At 42.7% G+C, this 20,436-nt stretch overlaps 1 protein-coding gene across 3 annotated transcripts in view; it reads right to left on the reverse strand.

Moving 5' to 3' along the window:
- The window catches only part of ankrd28b (ankyrin repeat domain 28b), a 252,341-nt gene that overhangs the window by 77,423 nt on the left and 154,482 nt on the right, over positions 1-20,436 (reverse strand). For all 3 annotated transcript variants that reach the window (XM_068011757.1, XM_068011764.1, XM_068011748.1), the window contains 3 exons: positions 18,421-18,489; positions 14,572-14,712; positions 1,020-1,131 (listed from right to left, as the gene is read on the reverse strand). In XM_068011757.1, the coding sequence (XP_067867858.1) occupies positions 1,020-1,131; positions 14,572-14,712; positions 18,421-18,489 (322 nt within the window). The remainder of the gene's footprint in view (positions 1-1,019; positions 1,132-14,571; positions 14,713-18,420; positions 18,490-20,436) is intronic.

The following is a 20,436-nucleotide window of genomic DNA, read 5'->3' on the forward strand; positions in this document are numbered from 1 at the left end:
AATCCAAAACTAGGGGCAATAAATACAAGACAGTTCTTCATAAATTCAATAGGGAAGCAAGGAGAAATTTCTTTCCGAGAATAGAATGTGGAACTCGCTGCTACTGAAAGTAGTTGAGACAAATAGCTTAGATGCTTTCAAAAGGAAACCAAAGGAATACGAGAGAAAAAGGAATAGAAAGGATATGCTGAAAAGCTGAAATTAGGTAGATAGAACAGCAGGTGAGTTGAGTGGAGTGGAGTATAAACACCAGCAAACTAGTTGGGCTAAATAGCCCGTTTCTGTGCTGGTATATTCTGTGTAATTCTATGCAATTGCTTAAAAATACCAATAGGTCATTTGCTCCCTCAATTAAGTCAAAAACAGATCTAAAAGAAATGACAAGACAGGTCAGTTACCCTCGTCCTGCCCACCCCCAACCCTAGCTGCGAATTATGGGGGAGTCAGCCTGTGACAATTGGTAGCACTCTCATTGCTGGTCAGAAGGTTGTGGAGATTCAAACACCACTGGAGGTTTAAGCACACAATCTAAGGCAACATTTTGATGTTGTACTGAGAGAATGGCACACCTCTGGATGAGATTTTAAATGAAAATCCCACTTGTTTGTTCGTTTAGATGCAAAACATCCCATGGTTATACTTCAGAAATAACAAGGAGTTCTTGTGGTATCTTGGCCAACTTGCTCCCTTAAACATCACCAAAAATCAGATTATCTAATCATTCATTTTCTGCATTTGCTACAGTGATTACACTTCTTAGTAATTCATTGGCTGTAAACAGCTTTGGGAATATAAATAACCATGCTTTTTCTTTTCTTCCTTAATGCCCGATCTGATCCTTTATTGGTGGTGACCACACTGAAGTCCACAAAATACACAAATTAAGGTTATCCTACAGCAAAAGTAGTATGGAACTTAACCCATTTGCTACTTCCAAAATTACTTCACTATTTACTTCTATAACAACTATTGAGAGCATTTAGTATGCTTTTAAAGTTAGCAAAATTAAACAGACTTACAAGCTCAAGACATAAACGATGTCCATAGGCAGCTGCGTAATGCACTGCATTGTAGCCCTGTTTATCTCGAATTCCAGGATTTGCATCATTTCGAAGTAGATATTCCAGGCACCTACAAGATTGTCAAGAACACTGTCTTGAGTTGCAGCTTGAAATAACCTTGAATGAACATCAACACTTCATTTGAAAAAGTACAAACAAACATGTTTTTAAATTGAAAAGCAAAATACTGCAGATGATGGAAATCTGAAATAAAAACAGAAAATGCTGGAAATAACCAGCAGGTCAGACAGCTCCTGTGGAGACAGAAACAGAATTAACGTTTCAGGTCAGTGACCTTTCATCAGAGTATGTATTAATGGAAATTCAAGTTGCTTGCAGTTTGTTCTGAATTATCCAGAAGGCCCTTATTGACATTTTCAACGACTGCTCGTGAGATCTTAAACCGTATTTGGTCATTGTGGAAGAAAATCACGACTGCAATTGAGATACAATTTTTACTGAACTATATCTTGTAGCATACTTTGGCCTCAACCCTGAATGCCTTTTCAATGATATGAATCAAAGGAATTGAGTATGGCTCAGCGTGTACCCCATCGATTACTCCCTTCATCCTCTTCAGCACTTTTCTTAGTATATAGACAGTTATCCCAATTGCCAAGTCATTTGAACATGCCATTCATTGGGTCTGGAGGTATGATGATCTCACCTAACAATACAGTGGATCCTTACAACAAGGCCAACTGTAACAAAGATGTAATGCACAGTGGCGCCGTGGTTAGCATCGCAGCCTCACAGCTCCAATGACACGGGTTCGATTCTGGGTACTGCCTGTGTGGAGTTTGCAAGTTCTCCCTGTGTCTGCGTGGGTTTCCTCCGGGTGCTCCGGTTTCTTCCCACATGCCAAAGATTTGCTGGTTGATAGGTTAATTGGCCGTTATAAATTGCCACTCGTATAGGTAGGTGGTAGGGCAATATAGGGACAGGTGGGGATGTGGTAGGAATATGGAATTAGTGTAGGATTAGTATAAATGGGTGGTTGATGGTCGGCACAGACTCGGTGGGCCGAAGGGCCTGTTTCAGTGCTGTATCTCTAAACTAAAAACTAAACTAAACTATATCAAGTTAGAGAGAGCAGACCTTGAATTGAACACACCAGACATCCATTTTTCCCTTCAAGTTAACTGCTGCTGCATCAGTTTGCAGTTGCAAAAAATCCTGAGCCTTTGCTTCCCCGACTGAGCCCATTTTCCCAAAAGGTACTGCATAAAGGCTCTAAATTCATTGCTCACACAACAAACGTGATTTCAATCAGAGAATCTGATTTCTTTTCCGAAACAATAGCACACTATAAACATACAAGTACTCTGAAGACCTGTTGAAAAATAAGCACACCCGATCCAATAACATTCTTTCCTTGGGTCCCCAATAGGTGCACTCCATAGCTTCTCTGAGGCAGTCTTCTTCACTGATTTGAAACAGTGTGCTTGATTTTTTTTTCATATTTTACCACATTCCCTGTTAGCAACTATGACTCGGTTTCTGGGAAATTTACAATTAAATGTTATTGGCTTCTTCGGACATTTAAGTGGCTGGAGAACATACAGCACAGAAGGAGGCCATGTAAACCATCATACTTGTCTCAGCTCTTTGAAACAGCTATCCCAATTACTCACATTCATCAGCCCTTTCCCTGCATCTTTTTCTCCTTTAAGTATTCAGCCAATTCCCTTCTCCCAGATCAAAACCTATTGCACAAGAAAAAAAATTCTCAACCCACCTCTTGTTCTTTTGCCAATTACCTTAAATCTGTGTCCTCTGGTTATCAACCCTTCTGCCACTGGAAACAGTTTCTCCTTATTTAACCTAAGCACCCAACGATTTTCAACATCTCTATCAAATCTCTCTCCAACATTCTTTGCTCTAGAATCTCAGAATCTTACAGCACAGAAGACAGACTTTTGACCCGTCTTGCCTGCACTGGCTCTTTGAAACAGCTGTCCAACACAACCCCAGCTATCTCCCCATAATTCTGCAAATTAGTGCTCAAGCACATGTAACATGTAGTAATTACATAATGGAACAATGGGTGGTCTTTAAGGAGATGTTTCAGGTACAGGTTTGGTACATTTCAACAAGGGCAAAAGGTAGCGGAACCAAAGTCTGGGCTCCTTGGATAACGAGGGAGGAAAAAAAAAGGGTGCATGATGCACGTCAGGTGGTTCATCAAGCGAGAAGCAGGCCAAATAAAATAAGTTGAGAGGGGAAGTGATGATGAAAATAAAACTGGTAAAGAGAGAAAATGAGAATAGAATGGCAGTCAACATAAAATCGCGAAATCTTCTACCGGCATTCAAGTAATAAGTGGGTAATATGAGGTGGATGGGTCTTATTCGGGACAAAGAGGGCAATACATGTTTAGAGGCACAGAGCAAGGCTAGAACGTATTACAATAATATGCAGTATTTGACTGTCTGGACTGTTTTGATTGGCAGTTTAAGGGGTGTGTCTGTTGGTTTAGTACCTTCCCCCCTATTGTAGATGGCTTCCATCAAATGGATCAAAAATTGTTACATTCAGTACACCCAGTACCTTAATGCTACAATTAGGGGTGCATCTGTTGGTGGGTTTATTTGGTGGACGGTGTCTTGCTTTAGTTATGGCACCAGGACGGAGAGGCGAGATGCCGATTCTCCTTCTCTCCCTGGAGTATGGTGAAGCGAAGTGGCGACGCTCCCTGAAAAATGGTGAGTCGAGGTGCCAACTCTCTTGCTCCCTGGGATGTGGTGCAGCGAGGTGCTAACTCTCTCTCTCCCGGGGTAGTGAGGTGAGGTGCCGTTTCTCTGCGCCTCTCTCTGTACCCCAACTCCCCCGACCCCGGGGTACGGTGAGACGAGGTGCCACCTCTCTCTCTTTTTCTGCCCCCGCAGCCCGAGGTACATTGAAATGACGCGCCGACTCTCTCTCCCCCTGGGGTATAGTGAGGCGAGGTGCCAATCCTCTCCTCCCCCACCCAAGCGTACGGTGTTGCGAGGCACCGACTCTCTCCCTCTCCCCAGGGGATGGTGAGGCGCGGTGCCGCCTCGCTCCCTGGGGGTTGGTGAGACGCGGTACCGACTCTCTCTCTCCCCGGGGGGTGGTGAGGCGCAGTGCCAACTTTCTCGCTCTCTCTCTCTCTCCCCCAGGGGGACGGTGAGGCACGGTGCCGACTCTCCCTGGAGGATGTTGAGGCGCAGTGTCGGCTCTCTCTCCCCGGGGGACGGTTAGGCACGGTGCTGACTCCCACTCTCTGAGGTTCGGTCAGGCAAGGTGCTCCACCCCATGTTGTATCTCCCAAAGTGCATCACTTCATACTTACCAACATTAAATTGCATCTGCCATATGTCTGCCTATTTCACCAGTCTCTGTGCCCACATGAAGGGCTGGATTTTATTCCCAGCTTGGCGTCAGGTTCCATGGCGCGGCAGGGTTGTGGGGTTACGAACCGGAACAGCAGCAGCCGCCACAGAACCAGACACCGGGATTGCCAACCTGATTCTCCCAGCAGTGGGATAGGCCGACATTGGCCTTCCCGACCCAAGGCCAATTGAGGCCCATGGGCCAATTAAGGTCCTCTTCCTGCCGGCGCTGGGATCTCACTGCGTGCAGAGAAGACATTGGAAAATGAGGCACCCTCCCTGCCACCTTCAAAGATGAATTTACATACTCCCCTGGTCTCTCTTGCTGCACACTCTTCAAAATTTTACCATTTTATTTCTATTGCCTCTCCCCTTCATTCCACACTTGTGTTAAATTTCATCTGCCATGTGTCTGTGTCATTCGGAAGTCTGTTATTATCCTTCTTACTGTGTACTACATTTCTAAGTTTCATACTATCTATAAACTTCCAAATTATTCCCTGTATACCCAATTCCAGGTCATTAACCTATATCAAAGGGATCAGCTGTCCTTAGCGAGAGGATCATGTTATGAATTTCATAAATTTCCCAGCTTGCAACTCCCTCCTTCCCCTCAATGCTGTAATACAAATCCTATACCATGTCTTGTTTGTGTTAGCTTTGCAAAATGACAAGTATCTTTCTGTAAACTAGCTCTCAAGACAGGATACAAAACCCTGCTTAGACCACACTTGGAGTACTGGGAGTAGTTTTGAAAGATACATTAGCCTTGGAGGGAGTGCAGTGTACATTTACCAGAAAGATAACTGAACTCCAAGAGTTAAATTGAGGAGCGATTACACAAAGTATAGATATAGATGGGCTGGTAAGATGGGCAGCGCAGTGGCAAATGGAATTTTATTCTGAGAAGTGTGAGATGATGCATTTTAGGAGGAATAACAAGTCAAGGGAATATACAATGGATGGTAGGACCCTAGGAAGTACAGAGGGACCTTGGTGTACTTGTCCATTGATCACTGAATGCAGCAGCACAGGTAGATAAGGTGGTTAGGAAGGCATATGGGATACTTGCCTTTATTAGCAGAGGCATAGAATATAAGAGCAGGGAGGTTATGATGGAGCTGTATAAAACCCTAGTTAGGCCACAGCTGGAGTACTGTGTACATTTCTGGTCACCACACGATAGGGAGGATGTGATTGCACTGGAGAGGGTGCAGAGGAGATTAACCAGGATGTTGCCTGGGCTGGAGCATTTCATCTATGAAGAGAGACTGGCTAGGCTAGGGCTGTTTTCCTTAGAGCAGAGAAAATTGAGTGGAGACCTGATTGAGGTATATAAAATTATGTGGGGCATTGATAGGATAGATAGGAAGAAACTTTTTCCCTTAGCGGAGGGGTCAATAACCAAGGGGCATAGATTTAAGGTAAGGGGCAGGAGGTTTAGAGGGGATTTGGGGAAAATTTGTTTCACCCAGAGGGTGGCTCGAATCTGGAACACACTGCCTGAAGGGGTGGTAGAGGCAGGAACCCTCACAACATTTACGAAGGATTTAGATGAGCACTTGAAACGCCACAGCATAAAAGGCTACGGGCAAAGTGCTGAAATACGGGATTAGGATAGATAGGTGCTTGATGGTCGGCATAGACATGATGGGCCGAATGGCCTGTTTCTGTGCTGTATAACTATGACTTCTAGGACTGTATCAAACACCTTTTGGAAATCTATCTACACACCAACTCTTTCTGTTACCTCACCAAAAAACTCAATCAAATTAGTTCAACACGATTTGCTTTTAACAAATCCATGCTTGTCCAAGTGACCATTAATATAATCCTGGATTAACGTTTCTCTAAGCTTTCCCACCACCAAGGTTAAACTGACTGGCTTTCAGATGCTAGGTTTATCCTTACACCCTTTTTTGAATAAGGGTGTAACATTTTCAGTTCTCCAGTCCTCCGGCACCACTCCTGTAAAAATTACGACCAGTACCTCCATGATTTCTACCCATAAATCCCTTACCATCCTTGGAAGTATTTCATCAGATCCTGGAGACTTATCAACTTTAAGTACAGCTAGCTTTTCAATACCTCTTCTTGATGAATTTTTAGCCCATCCAGTATCTCAATTACCTCCTCCTTCCATACTGTGACTTTAGCAGCATCTTCTTCCTTGATAAAGACAGATGCAAAGTACTCATTTAATACCTCAGTCATGCCACCTGACCCCAAACATACATCCCCATTTTGGTCCATTATAGGCCCCACCCCTCCTCTTATTACCCTTTTATTATTTATATGCCAATGGAAGACTTTTGTTAGTTGCCAGTCTTGTCTCATACTCACTCTCTGTCTATTTCCTTTCTCACTGAACATTCCATAGTCAGCCTGGTTCTCAACTGTATTATCAACCTGTCATACACCCAGTTTTTCTGCTTCAGCTTGCTCTCTATCTCTTTTGTCATCCGGGGAGCTCTGGCTTTGGTTGTCCTACCTTTCCCCTCTTGTGGGAATGTACCTCGACTTTACCCGAATCATCTCCCCTTTAAAGGCAGTCCATTGTTCTGTTACAGTTTTGCTGGCCAATCTTTCATTCTAATTTTCCTAGGAGAGGGCTATTCTCAACCCACTGAAATTGGCGCTCCTCCAATTAAGTGTTTTTCTTTGGATTGCTCCTAATCTTTTTCCATAGTTAATCTTCTTCTTTGGTCTCCTTGTCTCGAGAGACAATGGGTAAGCGACTGGAGATGGTCAGTGGTTTGGGAAGCAGCGCCTGAAGGGGCTATAAAGTCCAATTCTAGCATGACAGACTCTTCCACTGGCGCTACAGATAAAATTGGTTGCCAGGCTGTTACACAGTTGGCTCTCCCCTTGCGCTTGTCTTTTTTCCTGCCAACTGCTAAGTCTCTTCGACTCGCCACACGTTAGCCTCGCCTTTATGGCTGTCTGCCAGCTCTGGTGATCACTCGCAACTGACTCCCACGACTTGTGATCAACGTCACAGGACTTCATGTCGCGTTTGCAGACGTCTTTAAAGTGGAGACATGGACGGTCGGTGGGTCTGATACCAGTGGCGAGCTCGCTGTGCAATGTGTCCTTGGGGATCCTGCCATCTTCCATGCAGCTCACAAGGCCAAGCCATCTCAAGCGCCGCTGGCTCAGTACGGTGTATATGCTGGAGATGTTGGCTGCCTCGAGGTCTTCTGTGTTGGAGATACGGTCCTGCCACCTGATGCCAAGGATTCTCTGGAGGCAGCGAAGATGGAATGAATTGAGACGTCGCTCTTGGCTGACGTACGTTGTCCAGGCCTCGCTGCCGTACTGCAAGGTACGGAGGATACAGGCTTGATACACTCGGACTTTTGTGTTCAGTGTCAGTGCGCCATTTTCCCACACTCTCTTGGCCAGTCTGGACATAGCAATGGAAGCCTTTCCCATGCGCTTGTTGATTTCTGCATAGAGAGACAGGTTACTGGTGATAGTTGAGCCTAGGTAGGTGAACTCTTGAACCACTTCAAGAGCGTGGTCGCCGATATTGATGGATGGAGCATTTCTGACGTCCTGTCCCATGATGTTCGTTTTCTTGAGGCTGATGGTTAGGCCAAATTGGTTGCAGGCAGCTGCAAACCTGTCGATGAGTCTCTGCAGACACTCTTCAGTGTGGGATGTTAAAGCAGCATCGTCAGCAAAGCGGAGTTCTCTGATGAAGACTTTCTGTACTTTGGTCTTCGTTCTAAGATGGGCAAGGTTGAACAACCTGCCATCTGATCTTGTGTGGAGGAAACTTCCTTCTTCTGAAGACTTGAACGCGTGTGAGAGCAGCAGGGAGAAGAAAATCCCAAACAGTGTGGGTGCAAAAACACAGCCCTGTTTCACGCCACTCAGGATAGGAAAGAGGTCTCATGAGGCGCCGCTATGTTGAATTGTGCCTTTCATATTGTCATGGAATGAGGTGATGATACTTAGTAGCTTTGGTGGACATCTGATCTTTGCTAGTAGCCTGAAGAGACCACGTCTGCTGACGAGGTCAAAGGCTTTGGTGAGATCAATGAAAGCAACGTAGAGGGGCATCTGTTGTTCTCGGCATTTCTCCTGTAGTTGGCGAAGGGAGAACAGCATGTCAATGGTGGATCTCTCTGCTCAAAAGCCCCACTGTGCCTCAGGGTAGACACGCTCAGCCAGCTTCTGGAGCCTGTTTAAAGTGACTAGAGCGAAGACTTTCCCCACTATGCTGAGCAGGGAGATTCCACGGTAGTTGTTGCAGTCACCGCGGACACCCTTGTTCTTATAGAGTGTGATGATATTGGCATCGCACATGTCCTGTGGTACTGCTCCCTCATCCCAGCACAGGCAAAGCAGTTCGTAGAGTGTTGAAAGTATAGCAAGCTTGGCACTCTTGATTATTTCACCGGTAATGCTGTCCTTCCCAGGGGCTTTTCCACTGGCTAGAGAATCAATGGCATTATTGAGTTCTGATTTTGTTGGCTGTTCGTCCAGCTCATCCATGACAGGCAGAGATTGGGCTGCATTGAGGGCGGTCTCAGTGACAACATTTTCCCTGGAGTACAGTTCTAGGTAATGCTCCACCCAACAGTCCATTTGCTTGTGTTGGTCAGTGATTGTGTCCCCTGATTTAGACTTGAGGAGGGGGGAGGGGTAAGAGATCTTCCTGATGGTTGGGCCAAAAGCTCTCTAAATGTCATCATACATTCCTCTGATGTTTCTGGTGTCGTAGGCCAGCTGAATACGGCTGCATAGGTGTTGCCAGTAGTCATTTGTGCAGCGCATCTGGTTGCTTTAAGTGCTACAGATGTTAACTCGCTGGGGGCTTTCTTGTAGTTCAACAGTGCAGTGCGCTTAGCAGCTATGACAGGTTCCAGCTCTTCAAAGTGAGATTGAAACCAATCTGTGTTCTGCTTCACACATTTGCCATAGGTGGTCATTGCGGAGTCATAGATGGCGCCTCTGATGTGGGCCCACTTAGTCTCTGCATCCCTTGTAGGAGTGTTTAGAAGGACTTTTTCAAGTGAATTTAGAAACTTATGTAACAGCTGTGGATAAGAAATTCTGCTAGTGTTGATGCGCGGGCAGCCCTTCTGCTTGGAGTGATGCAGCTTCTTTGGTTTGAGTCTAACCTTGCTGCACACCAGGGTGTGGTCGGTGTCGCAGTCTGCACTGTGGAAGCTGCGTGTGACTTGAACACTGTTTAAAGAGGCTCGCCTTGTGACGATGAGGTCCAGCTGCTGCTAATGACGTGATCCTGGGTACCTCCAAGAAACCTGGTGACAGGGTTTAGTATGAATGAATGAATTGGTGATGCAGAGGTTGTGATAGGTACACAACTCAAGCAGTCTCTGTCCATTCTCATTCATCCTTCCAATGCCATAGCGCCCAAGGCAGGAGGGCCATGAGTCATGGTCGGCCCCAACCCTGGCATTAAAGTCTCCCTGCAGGAACAGATGTTCGGTACTGGGGATGCTACGAAAGATATTATGGAGTTCCTCGTAGAACTGGTCTTTAACTTCAGGCGGGGAGCACAGTGTTGGAGCAAAGATGCTGAGTACTGGATCAGAGGTGGTGAGCAGTCGGATGAACAGTATGCGTTCCGAGCCATTTGAAGGTGGCTCTATCATACTGAGCAAGGCGTTTCTGACGACGAAGCCCACTCCATGCTGTCTTGGTTCTTTAGCATCCCCACCCTGCCAGAAGGTGGTGTAGTCTTGCTCTCTTAGAGATCTGCTCGCAGGGAGGCGTGTCTCCTGAAGTGCTGCAATGTCCACATTAGTCTATTGAGCTTGTTGTTAATGATGGCGGTCTTCCGAGAATTGTCGATTTGTGTAGGGTCTTCCGACAGGCCAGGACATTTAGTTCTGACATTCCAGCTTGCAAAACGAAGGGCTAAACCTTATGATTCAATGATCACTGTCCCCTAAATGTTCCCCTATTGCCACTTGATCCATTTGGCCAACTTCATTCCTGAGAACCAGATCCAGGAATGCTTCCTTTCTCATTGGGGAGGAAACATATACTGATTAAGAAAATTCTCCCGAACCACTGCCAAAAACTCCTCTGTACACTATTGCTATCCCAGTTTGTATTGGGATAATTGAACTTCCCCATTATCACTCCTTCAAGGTTTTTGCATCTCTCTAATTTCCTAGCACATCTGCTCTTCTGTATCTTTCCCACTACTTGGTGGCCTATATAAAATGGCTGCGTTTGCTGACAACGCTACCACTAGGTGGCGCTGCAGTGGCACAAGCGCAAATGCAGCCTGTGCCACTAAAACGTCAGTCTGTGATGTCAGGCAGCTGCCAGGACTAAAGATGGCGCTGCTCAAATGATCACACAAAGGCAATCTAAACACATGGCAGCCCACAATGGCCGGAGGTGTGGTGGGGAGGGTGGGGGATGGGGGGAGCGTGTGGGCGGGTGGGAAGCGGGCGGGGGGGGGGGGGGGGGGGGAGGAGGAGAGCGCACCCGCAACCACCAAGGTCTTCAGCCACGCTCTCCACACTTCCCCCACCCCCGCTCTCCTCCCGCGTTACTTGATGACATAATCTGCGCATGCGCCAACCAGTCCTGGCAATGTAGAACGCAGAGCATGCGCAGAGAGTAGGAGCCAATCTTCGTCTGTGTGCAGATTGGCGCAGTCTGATGACGTCAGCTGCCGGCTGCGTTTTCAATAATCACTGATATAAAATACCTAGTATAATGATACGTATATTATTTCTTAACTCTAACCAAATACGTTTTGTCCTTGATAAAAAAAAGCAAAATACTGAGGATGCTGGAAATCTGCCATAAAAACCATAATGCTGGAAATACTTAGCAAGTTAGGCAGCAGCAGTGGCGACAGAAACAGAGTTAACATTCAGGTCAACGACAGGTACTATGGACTTGGCTCTGGCTGTACTCCCCAGATGAACTGAATACCAGTTGGAGAGCGAGATGGACTCGGCACTCCTACACTACCTCCTTGAGTGCCTGGCAGTCACCCAATCCCTCTTTGCCTGCATATCAATAAGCTGCAGGATGCCCACCTCCAGAAACATGCTATCCTCGAAACACTCGGCCTCACTGATACACCAGAGTGATGCCAGCTGCGGCTCAGGCTCCGAAACCTAGAACTTGATCTATTCCAGCTGACAACACTTCCTGCACATCCTCTCCGTCGAGAAGCATCCCAGAGTTCCCACATGTAACAGGATGTGCACTCCACGGAACTGTGATGCCATGCCTCTAATTATCAGATTAACTAAAATTAATAAAAATAACTAGAAACGTATTTTAAAAACTTATATAAAAGTTTACCTAGTTAATTAATTTAATAAAGTAAGTTATAGATTCCGATCTCTGAGTTTGACCCACTTCCCTAGCTTAAAGAACAAAAATAAAACTGCAATATTCATCAACCAATTGCCTACCTGCTGTCCTGTGATGTCACTCCGATTATTTTTTTTTGTTGATTTATGCACCAGTCCCGCAATGCTCTAGTCTCTGCTGTTTTTGTATGCTTGGTCCCCTCCCACAGTGCTCAGTCTCTGCTGTCGCACTGCTTTTATATCCTCAGTTCTTTCCCGCGATGGTCTGGTCTCCCTCTCATTCTACTCATTTCTTTTCTCTTAAACGTTTTCATCTTTCAAATGTGTCAATCTCTTCATTTCCTAATATTATTTCAGCTGCTATTCATCAGCTTAGGCCCTCCTTCATTTATGTGTTTTAAATCACCTTTCAATTCAGGAATTTCTTACTGGTCTCATTTTGAAAGCCCTTCATTCTCAGGTGGCAATCTTACTCTTTTTATCTCAATACTACACTTATACTTCAGGCACTAGGAAGCAAAAATGGTACATCTGGCCCCTATGGAGTAAACAGAGTCGATCTGAAGTACCATAGGACATTTGTCTACATTAAATGCATAATGTTAAGAGCAGAGGCGTGGAGCTAATTGGATAGGTTTTTCAAGAAGCTTGATGAGCTGAATGGCCACCTTCTGTGCTGTAGAATTTTATGAAATGCAGTACATAAACACAAGTTGTTTTTAGATGCCAGGATGTGTACAAGTATGGGATGGTGAATTCATCTTCTGGTAATTTAGTATGTCGCCCGATAGTTCTGTTTGAGATGAGAAATTATGGTGGGAATCACTGAGTCCTCATAATACAATACCAATAGCACACCAGGATACCAAACGCTGCTGCACTTCGTAAAAGAATTTTTGTAAAATATACGCAAGGTTCTTTTTTTAAAAAGATCACATTATTGAACAGAAGACAAAGAGAGGCTTAAAACACTAATGTAAGAAATCTTGCTCTATCAGCAATTTAAAAAAGATAGGCTATTACTACATTGTACTTTAGAAAACCTGCAATCTGTGACAGAAAATAAACACTGAGCTTTACCAATTAGTAATAGGATGCAAGTGAAAATGATGTTTCAGTCACATTGAATGACAAGTTAACAAGTGCAGTCAAGGTTTATTTTCCATGCATGCACTAGTTGTTAGATTGCATATTCAATTATTTATGTACTTGTAATAATGCTATTGTACCAGAGGAATGTCAATTAACACATCTGTTCAAGTAGGTGGAAAGGGATAAACTGGGTAGCTTAGACCAGTTAGCCTATCAGCAGTGGGTAAGCTTCTGGAGGCCAAAACATAGCATACAATTATTTATTTAGAAAGACATGGGCTACATTCCGGACAGCTCGCACAGATTATTAAAAGGCAATTCGTGTCTGTCAAATTTGACTTCTTTGAAGAAGTAATGGATTGAATAAAAATTTGCTGTTGAGTTGTGCATGAGTTATCAACAGACATTTGATAAGCTGCCACTAATGAGGTCTGTTTATGGAATCAACATGTTTGGTATTGAAGGGAATATGGCAGCATGGATAGGTAATTAAAGGGGAAAAAAAGTGTTTTTTCCCCCATAAGAGATATTTTAAAAAGTGGTGTGCCTCGGGGTTACTGATGGGTTCAATGCTAAATGATCTGGATTCAGTGATATGGGGCTCAATATTCAAATTTTGCAAGTGACACAAAAATGGAGAGTGTGATTAACTATGAAGAGGACTGTAAGCAATAATAAGATATGGATAAGTTAGTAGATTTGGTAGGTAGAGGTCAGGTTACATTTTATGCAGAGAAATATGAGGTAGTGTATTTTGGAAAGAAGAAAATGAATCATACACTAAATGGCAAAACTTTACAAGAACAGTAAGATTTAGGGGTTCAAATACACAAATGTTTAAAAGCAGGATAAGCAAATAAATTGATATGTTAAAAAAGCAAATTATTTTGTCAGGTCAAAAGCACCGAGTACAAACCAAAGAGGTAATGATAAAGCTAACTGGCTAAATATCACTACCAAAAACAAAGGCAGAGTTTAGAAGATTTTTTAAGCAGTTGTTAGTACATGGAAACTATGGTAAAGCAGAGTCCACAATAGCGTTTTAAAGTGGTGGGTAAATATCTGAACAAATTGTAAAATATCTAGGAACAGGGCAGGTGAATGGGGCTCAGTGGATAGCTGTTTCACAGAGCTGGCAGAAAAAGGAATAATGGCTCCAGTGGGGGAAAGGTAACCACAGACCACTATAAAGGATTCTGGAACATACAATACCTGGCAGCTCAAGGAGATGGAGATCATGAAGACTTTTTTATGTCTTGTGTTGTAAAATGCTATAATTGTTTTTCTTTTGACAACAATGCAGCACAAACCAACAGACCCAGAACTAAATTTGAATGAAGACTGGTGAAATTTAAAGCTCTTTGGGGAAAAAAGCCACAGCAAAGACACACTGTTTAAGCTTAATTTACCCTTTCAAAAGATCCAATTCAAGAACAGGTAGCATACTGACTAAATAATTAGCTACTAACCAGTGATCGCTAATCTTGTTAGATAATTTGCAAATTAGGAGCTCCAGTTAATTGTTACATACACCTTCAATTTATAACTTTGCAAAGAAAGCACCTCTTCTTAACCAATATTCAAAATCTATAAACCTGGTAGCATTAGCTTACTTTCTTTAAAGGGAAAAAGTAAATAGCTGTAGCCTCAAAAACAAGATATACATAAGTGAAGATCAATCAATAGTGAGCTATGTCATTGCCAGTTTCCAACCTCTTCAAATAAGCCTGCATCACTTACTTTCCATCTGTGTCTGATGCTGCTGCATAGTGAAGCGGTGTGCAACCTCTTTCATCAAGGTCATTTACACTGGCTCCAGATCCCACAAGAGCAAACAGGCACTGGTAGTTGCAGTTGGCAGCAGCATAATGCAGTGAGGTCCTTAAAAGAATAAAGAGTTGGGTAAATATCCTCCAGCCTGGTTATTTTTCTAAACCACACCATGAATGAAGTCCCTCCAACGATTCTGCTCTTCCTTTTTTTTTTCTTTTTTCCTCAGTTCATGAAGACAGTAATTCTTGTTGGGATACGGCTCCATGAGCACTGCCAACCATCTAGTACGCTTTCAGAGTAGCCATTTTATGTGTGACAGCCTAGATACCATCAGTTAAGCTCAATCCTATCCTCAGTTAATTACTTACAGACACTTTCCAATAGAGGTCTGATATAGCAATCAAAAGCAGTAACCCCAGCTAATTTTTCAGCCTACTAGTATCCATGACTCAGTGCCAGGCCTGACATTTACTAATACTAACATAGTAATGCTTTGGTCCATCTAGACTTCCCTTCTAAGCCTCTATCAAGAACCTGTCTGATGCGTAAACTAATAGCTCTCTATCCTCATTACCAACAGGAATTAATCCGGTCCTTATATTTGACCACGGTTTACTGTTTAGCTGCCATGTTAATAATCTGTCCCACCATTGCACTAGCCTCATACATAAATTAAAGTACCTAAATTTAATTTTGAACTGTGGCATGAATCCTCAAAGCCAACCATGAGAAATAATTTTCCTACATCTAACTCCCCCACATCTGTTTAAAAAAAAATCAATCCTGCACAGTGGCACAGTGGTTAGCACCGCAGCCTCACAGCTCCAGGGACCCGGGTTCGATTCTGGGTACAGCATGTGCAGAGTTTGCAAGTTCTCCCTGTGTCTGCGTGGGTTTCCTCCGGGTGCTCCGGTTTCCTCCCACATCCAAAGACTTGCAGGTGATAGGTAAATTGGCCGTTGTAAATTGCCCCTAATGTAGGGAGGTGATAGGGAATATGGGATTACTGTATAAATGGGTGATTGGTCGGCACAGACTCGGTGGGTCGAAGGGCCTGTTTCAGTGCTGTATCTCTAAATAAAATAAATAAATCTCCCCTCATCCTCCTCTTCTTGAGAGAGTAAACTCCACTGAGCCATCAGTTGATTACAGAAAACTAATATTTCATTTATGCAATCAACTTATCAGAGAACCATTAATTCTTTCACCATGGATGGCATAAAACTACAGAGAACATGATATAAGACATCCAATGCAACAAAAACTAAACTTCAAATAAACAGTTTATAAACTTCCATATACGGGAGGGATAACATGTCAGCAATCTCATTTATTAAAAAAAATTATCCCTGGATGCCGTCTTTTCCAATAGTTTTCCCCCAAAGGAAAAAGAACTAGGGGAAATTAAACAGTGCATTATATATGCAATGCTTTGTTAACAGGACAAAAAGGAGGTTGATAGCAGATGCATTCTTATCAAAGACTAGTATATTATTTTACTTAATTCTGTTTAAATGCCATTTTCAAAATATATGCATAAACCATATAAAGGAAGGGAAAATAACTAGCTAAGTACACCTCTTAAGAGGCATGTGGTCTTCTATTTTGCATCCGGTGGTGAGGCCTCCTACTTAGCCCCCACTCCATCCATTTTTCCAATCTATGCCATTTTCTTGCTCCAAGCCCGAGCCCTCGAGGGGAGTCTGGCAGGCCTGGGCACAGGGCTAGAGCACTGGTGGTCTGTCGGCCTAAATAAGGAAAGTAGGAAGCTGCAGCTTGGAATTGCAGCTGGGAAAGAGGGATTGATTGAGAGACTGAGCTGGGTAACAGCCTAACAGCTCCGCAGTTGAAACTGAAGTGCAGAGCAAAGATGGTGGGCAGAAAGAGGTGAAGCATAAGAAAAGATGCTGTTACTAGGGAAATAATAAATCTAGTGAGTCTCAACTGCCATGGGTCACAAACCACTAGCATTATGAAGAAAATAAGTCATGTGATTTCCCATACTTCATTCAGATCACAAGACAAGGACTAAGAGGTAAAGTAGATGACTAGGAGAGCACCCAAACTTTTCTTTAAAAAAAAGATAAATAGGGCTCATGTTAGCAGTAACCTCAATTCATTTTAAATAAAAAGGAAACAGACAAACCAAACTGATACAAGGAAATTAGAAAACGGAGGTCTAATGGAGAACTCTTTCATAAGAGGAAGGCTGATAATCTAAAGCTTTTCCTCATTTGTATAACCTCATTTATGGCAAAATCATATACAAAAACAGAAGTAGGATTCTCAATAAATTAAGCTAGGTTCAAGCACAGGAGGAAGATATTTGGGAATTATTTTATAGCAATTGAGATCACAACATCATTGAAGACAGCGATTTGCTTACACTTCGCAAACACGAATCTGGATAATAGATTTAAGCAAGTAATAATTATGCAGCATCCTAAATATTGGGTACAGATGTGCTGCATTTTAATTGTCTTATAGCTTTCTTTCATGAAACAGCTACAGAATAATCCTTCTGACACGAGATAGAAATCTGACTCTTGGCTATATAGACATGGAACTTGGTTTTAAAGAACAAAAAACTTGCATTTACAAACCATCTCTCACAACTTCAGGTTGTTCCAAAGCTCTTCACAGTCAATCAAGTACTATTGAAATGTAGCCACTGCCGCAATGTAGCAAATGCGGCAGCCAATTTGTGCACAGCATGGTCTCAAAGGTCTGTCACTCTAGAATTGGTCTTTGTAGCCACTCCAGGTGTTGCTTCACAAACCATTGGCCACCTCCAGGCGCTTACCCATTGTCTTTCGAGACAAGGAGGCCAAAGAGGAGAGAGACAAGGTCTCAAAGGGCAACAACAACTTATATTTAGCACCTTTAACATAACAGGACATCTCAAGGCACTTCACATGAGCGTTATAAAGCAAAATTAGACAACATGCCACAATGAAATAAATGACCAAGTAATCTATTTTTAATTAGGCTGGTTGAGGGATAAATACGGACCAGGACAAAGGGAGAATTCCCCTTCTCTTTGAATACTGCCATGGGATTATTTTCATCTGCCCGAGAGGGGAAACAGCCCTGATTGGCTTCCAGAAGGTTGTGTCCTATGGCAACCTTGTAAGCAGATGCATATAATTAGGAAAGGGGTTGCAGACTGCCCAATGACAGAATTGGGTTCCTGTGTTCAAACATCCAAGTCGTAGATGTGACTGACAACTGCTAACACCAGGAAGATTCCACTGGAAAAAATGCACCTTATATCCCCAGCTATCATAACGACTTCAAGTATTATATACAGAATCCTTAATATTTCTTTCATTGAAAAGTCACAAGCCCTCTTTTGAAGAGCCAGAAGCAGTTTTAAGGGACTGAGTGTATTAACAGTACATTTGGATCTTAAATGTGAACCTAGCTTCTAAAACACACTACTATTCAGGACAATGGTCAGAGCTGACTTGAGAGGGTGCTATGATGAGCCAAAATAAATAGAAACACAGGAATGTGCTATTATGATCATAAGCAAAGACAAAGCAAAACAGCATTTGCAACCAGGACCAACAGGTCTCATGTTAGTAGCAACTTCAGTTCATTTGAAAGGAAAAACAACAAAACCAAACTGATATGAGCAAATTCACACCAAAAAAGGACAGACAGAGAACTACATAACAGGAAGGTGGGCACACCTGCATAAGTATATGTGGAATTATCACCTTGAACATAATCTTAGAATTCATATAAAGGCATATTTCCATATTTTACTTAGCTGCATAATGAATTAGTCTAGAAATTAGCTTAATTTCTTACCGTCCAAATTTATCCTTTCTGTTGAAATCAGCTCCACTGTTAAGCAACAGATTTAAGCACTCCAAATTTCTAATAGAAAATATGATATATAGCAAAGTTAAGCTATAAAATAAATTTTTTCTGAAATTCAGCAAACAAAGATAGTATTTTATGCAGTCTAATCACAGCCTGTACAACTACAACTGTTTCCAGCAAGTGTACCTGTTGCCTGTCCTGTCGTTGCTAACTTATTTTTACATTAACAGTTTCTAGGAAAATATCGACACAATCACCATTTTTTTTCCTGAAACCTAGAAAGCCAATGCATTTTGAAAAGCCTTTTTTCTCTTTGATGGGGTGCAGCTCTATGGGTCCAGATTTGCAAATGATAGCAAAAAGGGGTAGATTTAATTATTTAGAGGACCTAAAGATAGGCTATGGATAAGGTCGGGGAGGGGGCTAAAAATTAGCAGATAGAATCAATGTCTAAGTGTGAGGTGATACATTTTGATTTTAAAAATGGTAATAATTATACTCTAAATGAAAGCCGCCTCAGTGCTGTGGAATAGCAGAGGGATTTGGGGTACACGCTCACAGGACATCAATGTCAGAATGACTGATGAGGCTGAAAAGAAAAAAAAAACCCAACGGTTTTATCACAAGGAGATATAGAATATAAAACCAAGAGGTAATGGTAAGCCTATGCAAAACTGTAACAAGTCCTCAGTTATAGTACTGTGTTTAGTTTTGGACTCCACACTAGAGAAAGAATATTGAGACTTTAGCGAGATTTATTAGAATGCTGCCTGGTATGAGGAAATACAACTACGAAGACTTTAAAAATTTGGTCATTTTTCACAAGTTTGCAGGGTGATGTGTTAATGCGTTTAAAATTAAGGAAGGAGGAGTCATTATAGATGAAGTAAAAATAGGTTGAAGGGATATAGAAACTGGGTTGGTAAATGTGGCAAGTATTTGCTAGTCTGGAGAATAAACACCTACATGACCTTTTTGGGTCGATTAGCCTGTTTCTTTGTTACTTTGTTTATTCTTTCATGGGATATGGGTGCTGCTGGCAAGGACAGCATTTATTGCCTGTCCCTAATTGTCCTTGACAACTGAGTAGCTTGTTAGGCCATTTCTGAGGGCAGTTAAGAGTCAACCACATTGCTGTGGGTCTGGAGTTACACGCAGACCAGACCAGGTAAGGATGGCAGATTACCCATCCACCAGCTGCCCTGGTGGAATTTGAATCTGTATCCCCAGGACATTAGCCTAGGCCTATGGATTACTAGTTATCACTGCACCACCCTCTCTCCTTCTATGTTTAAACAGACTGTCCCCAGCAGTTGAGTGACTAAGAACGAGGGGCTATAGATACAAGATTAAGAGATTTAGTACAGGATGCAGACGAAACACGAGAGGTGTGAAGCAGTGAAATTTACTTCCAGGGTTAGTGTTGAGGCAGGAACTATATCAACATTCTAAATTAGATTGGATAGGTGTAGAAGGGTTGAAAAGATATAACAAGATGGGTAAATCCCTTAGCATTTAAAAGGACAATGTTTAAATTGGACAGTCACTTACATCAGCCAAAGTGTAATAACTATTAGCCATTTGAATAGTGTCCTAAGTGCTCTGTTAGTTTTGGGCAGAAACAGCTGTGTACATTCACCTGCGATATTGGATGAGTGCCGAGTACATAAAAAAGCATGTTTAAAAAAGTGTATGTTTAATAAAAATAACACTTCATTTAAAACATCAAATGTATTGGCTTTTAAACAGATCACTAGGAAAAACTGAAAGCACCAAAAACTGATGGACACATCAGGCAATGTATTACTTCAGAGAGAAATTCTTCTACTGTTCTTATAGTCTGCTGCTGGTGTCCACAGCTTTCTATGCAAACTTCAATGAGGAATGAAGTGAATGAATGAATAAAGAATTCATTCCATGAGCTTGAATACACCTGATAATAAAATGGCATTGACGGGGTCCTGGTACGTTGCAGGCGAATGAAGGAGAGATGTGGGGTCG

Source organism: Heterodontus francisci, chromosome 2 (assembly GCF_036365525.1).
Source record: "Heterodontus francisci isolate sHetFra1 chromosome 2, sHetFra1.hap1, whole genome shotgun sequence".
NCBI lineage: Eukaryota > Metazoa > Chordata > Chondrichthyes > Heterodontiformes > Heterodontidae > Heterodontus > Heterodontus francisci.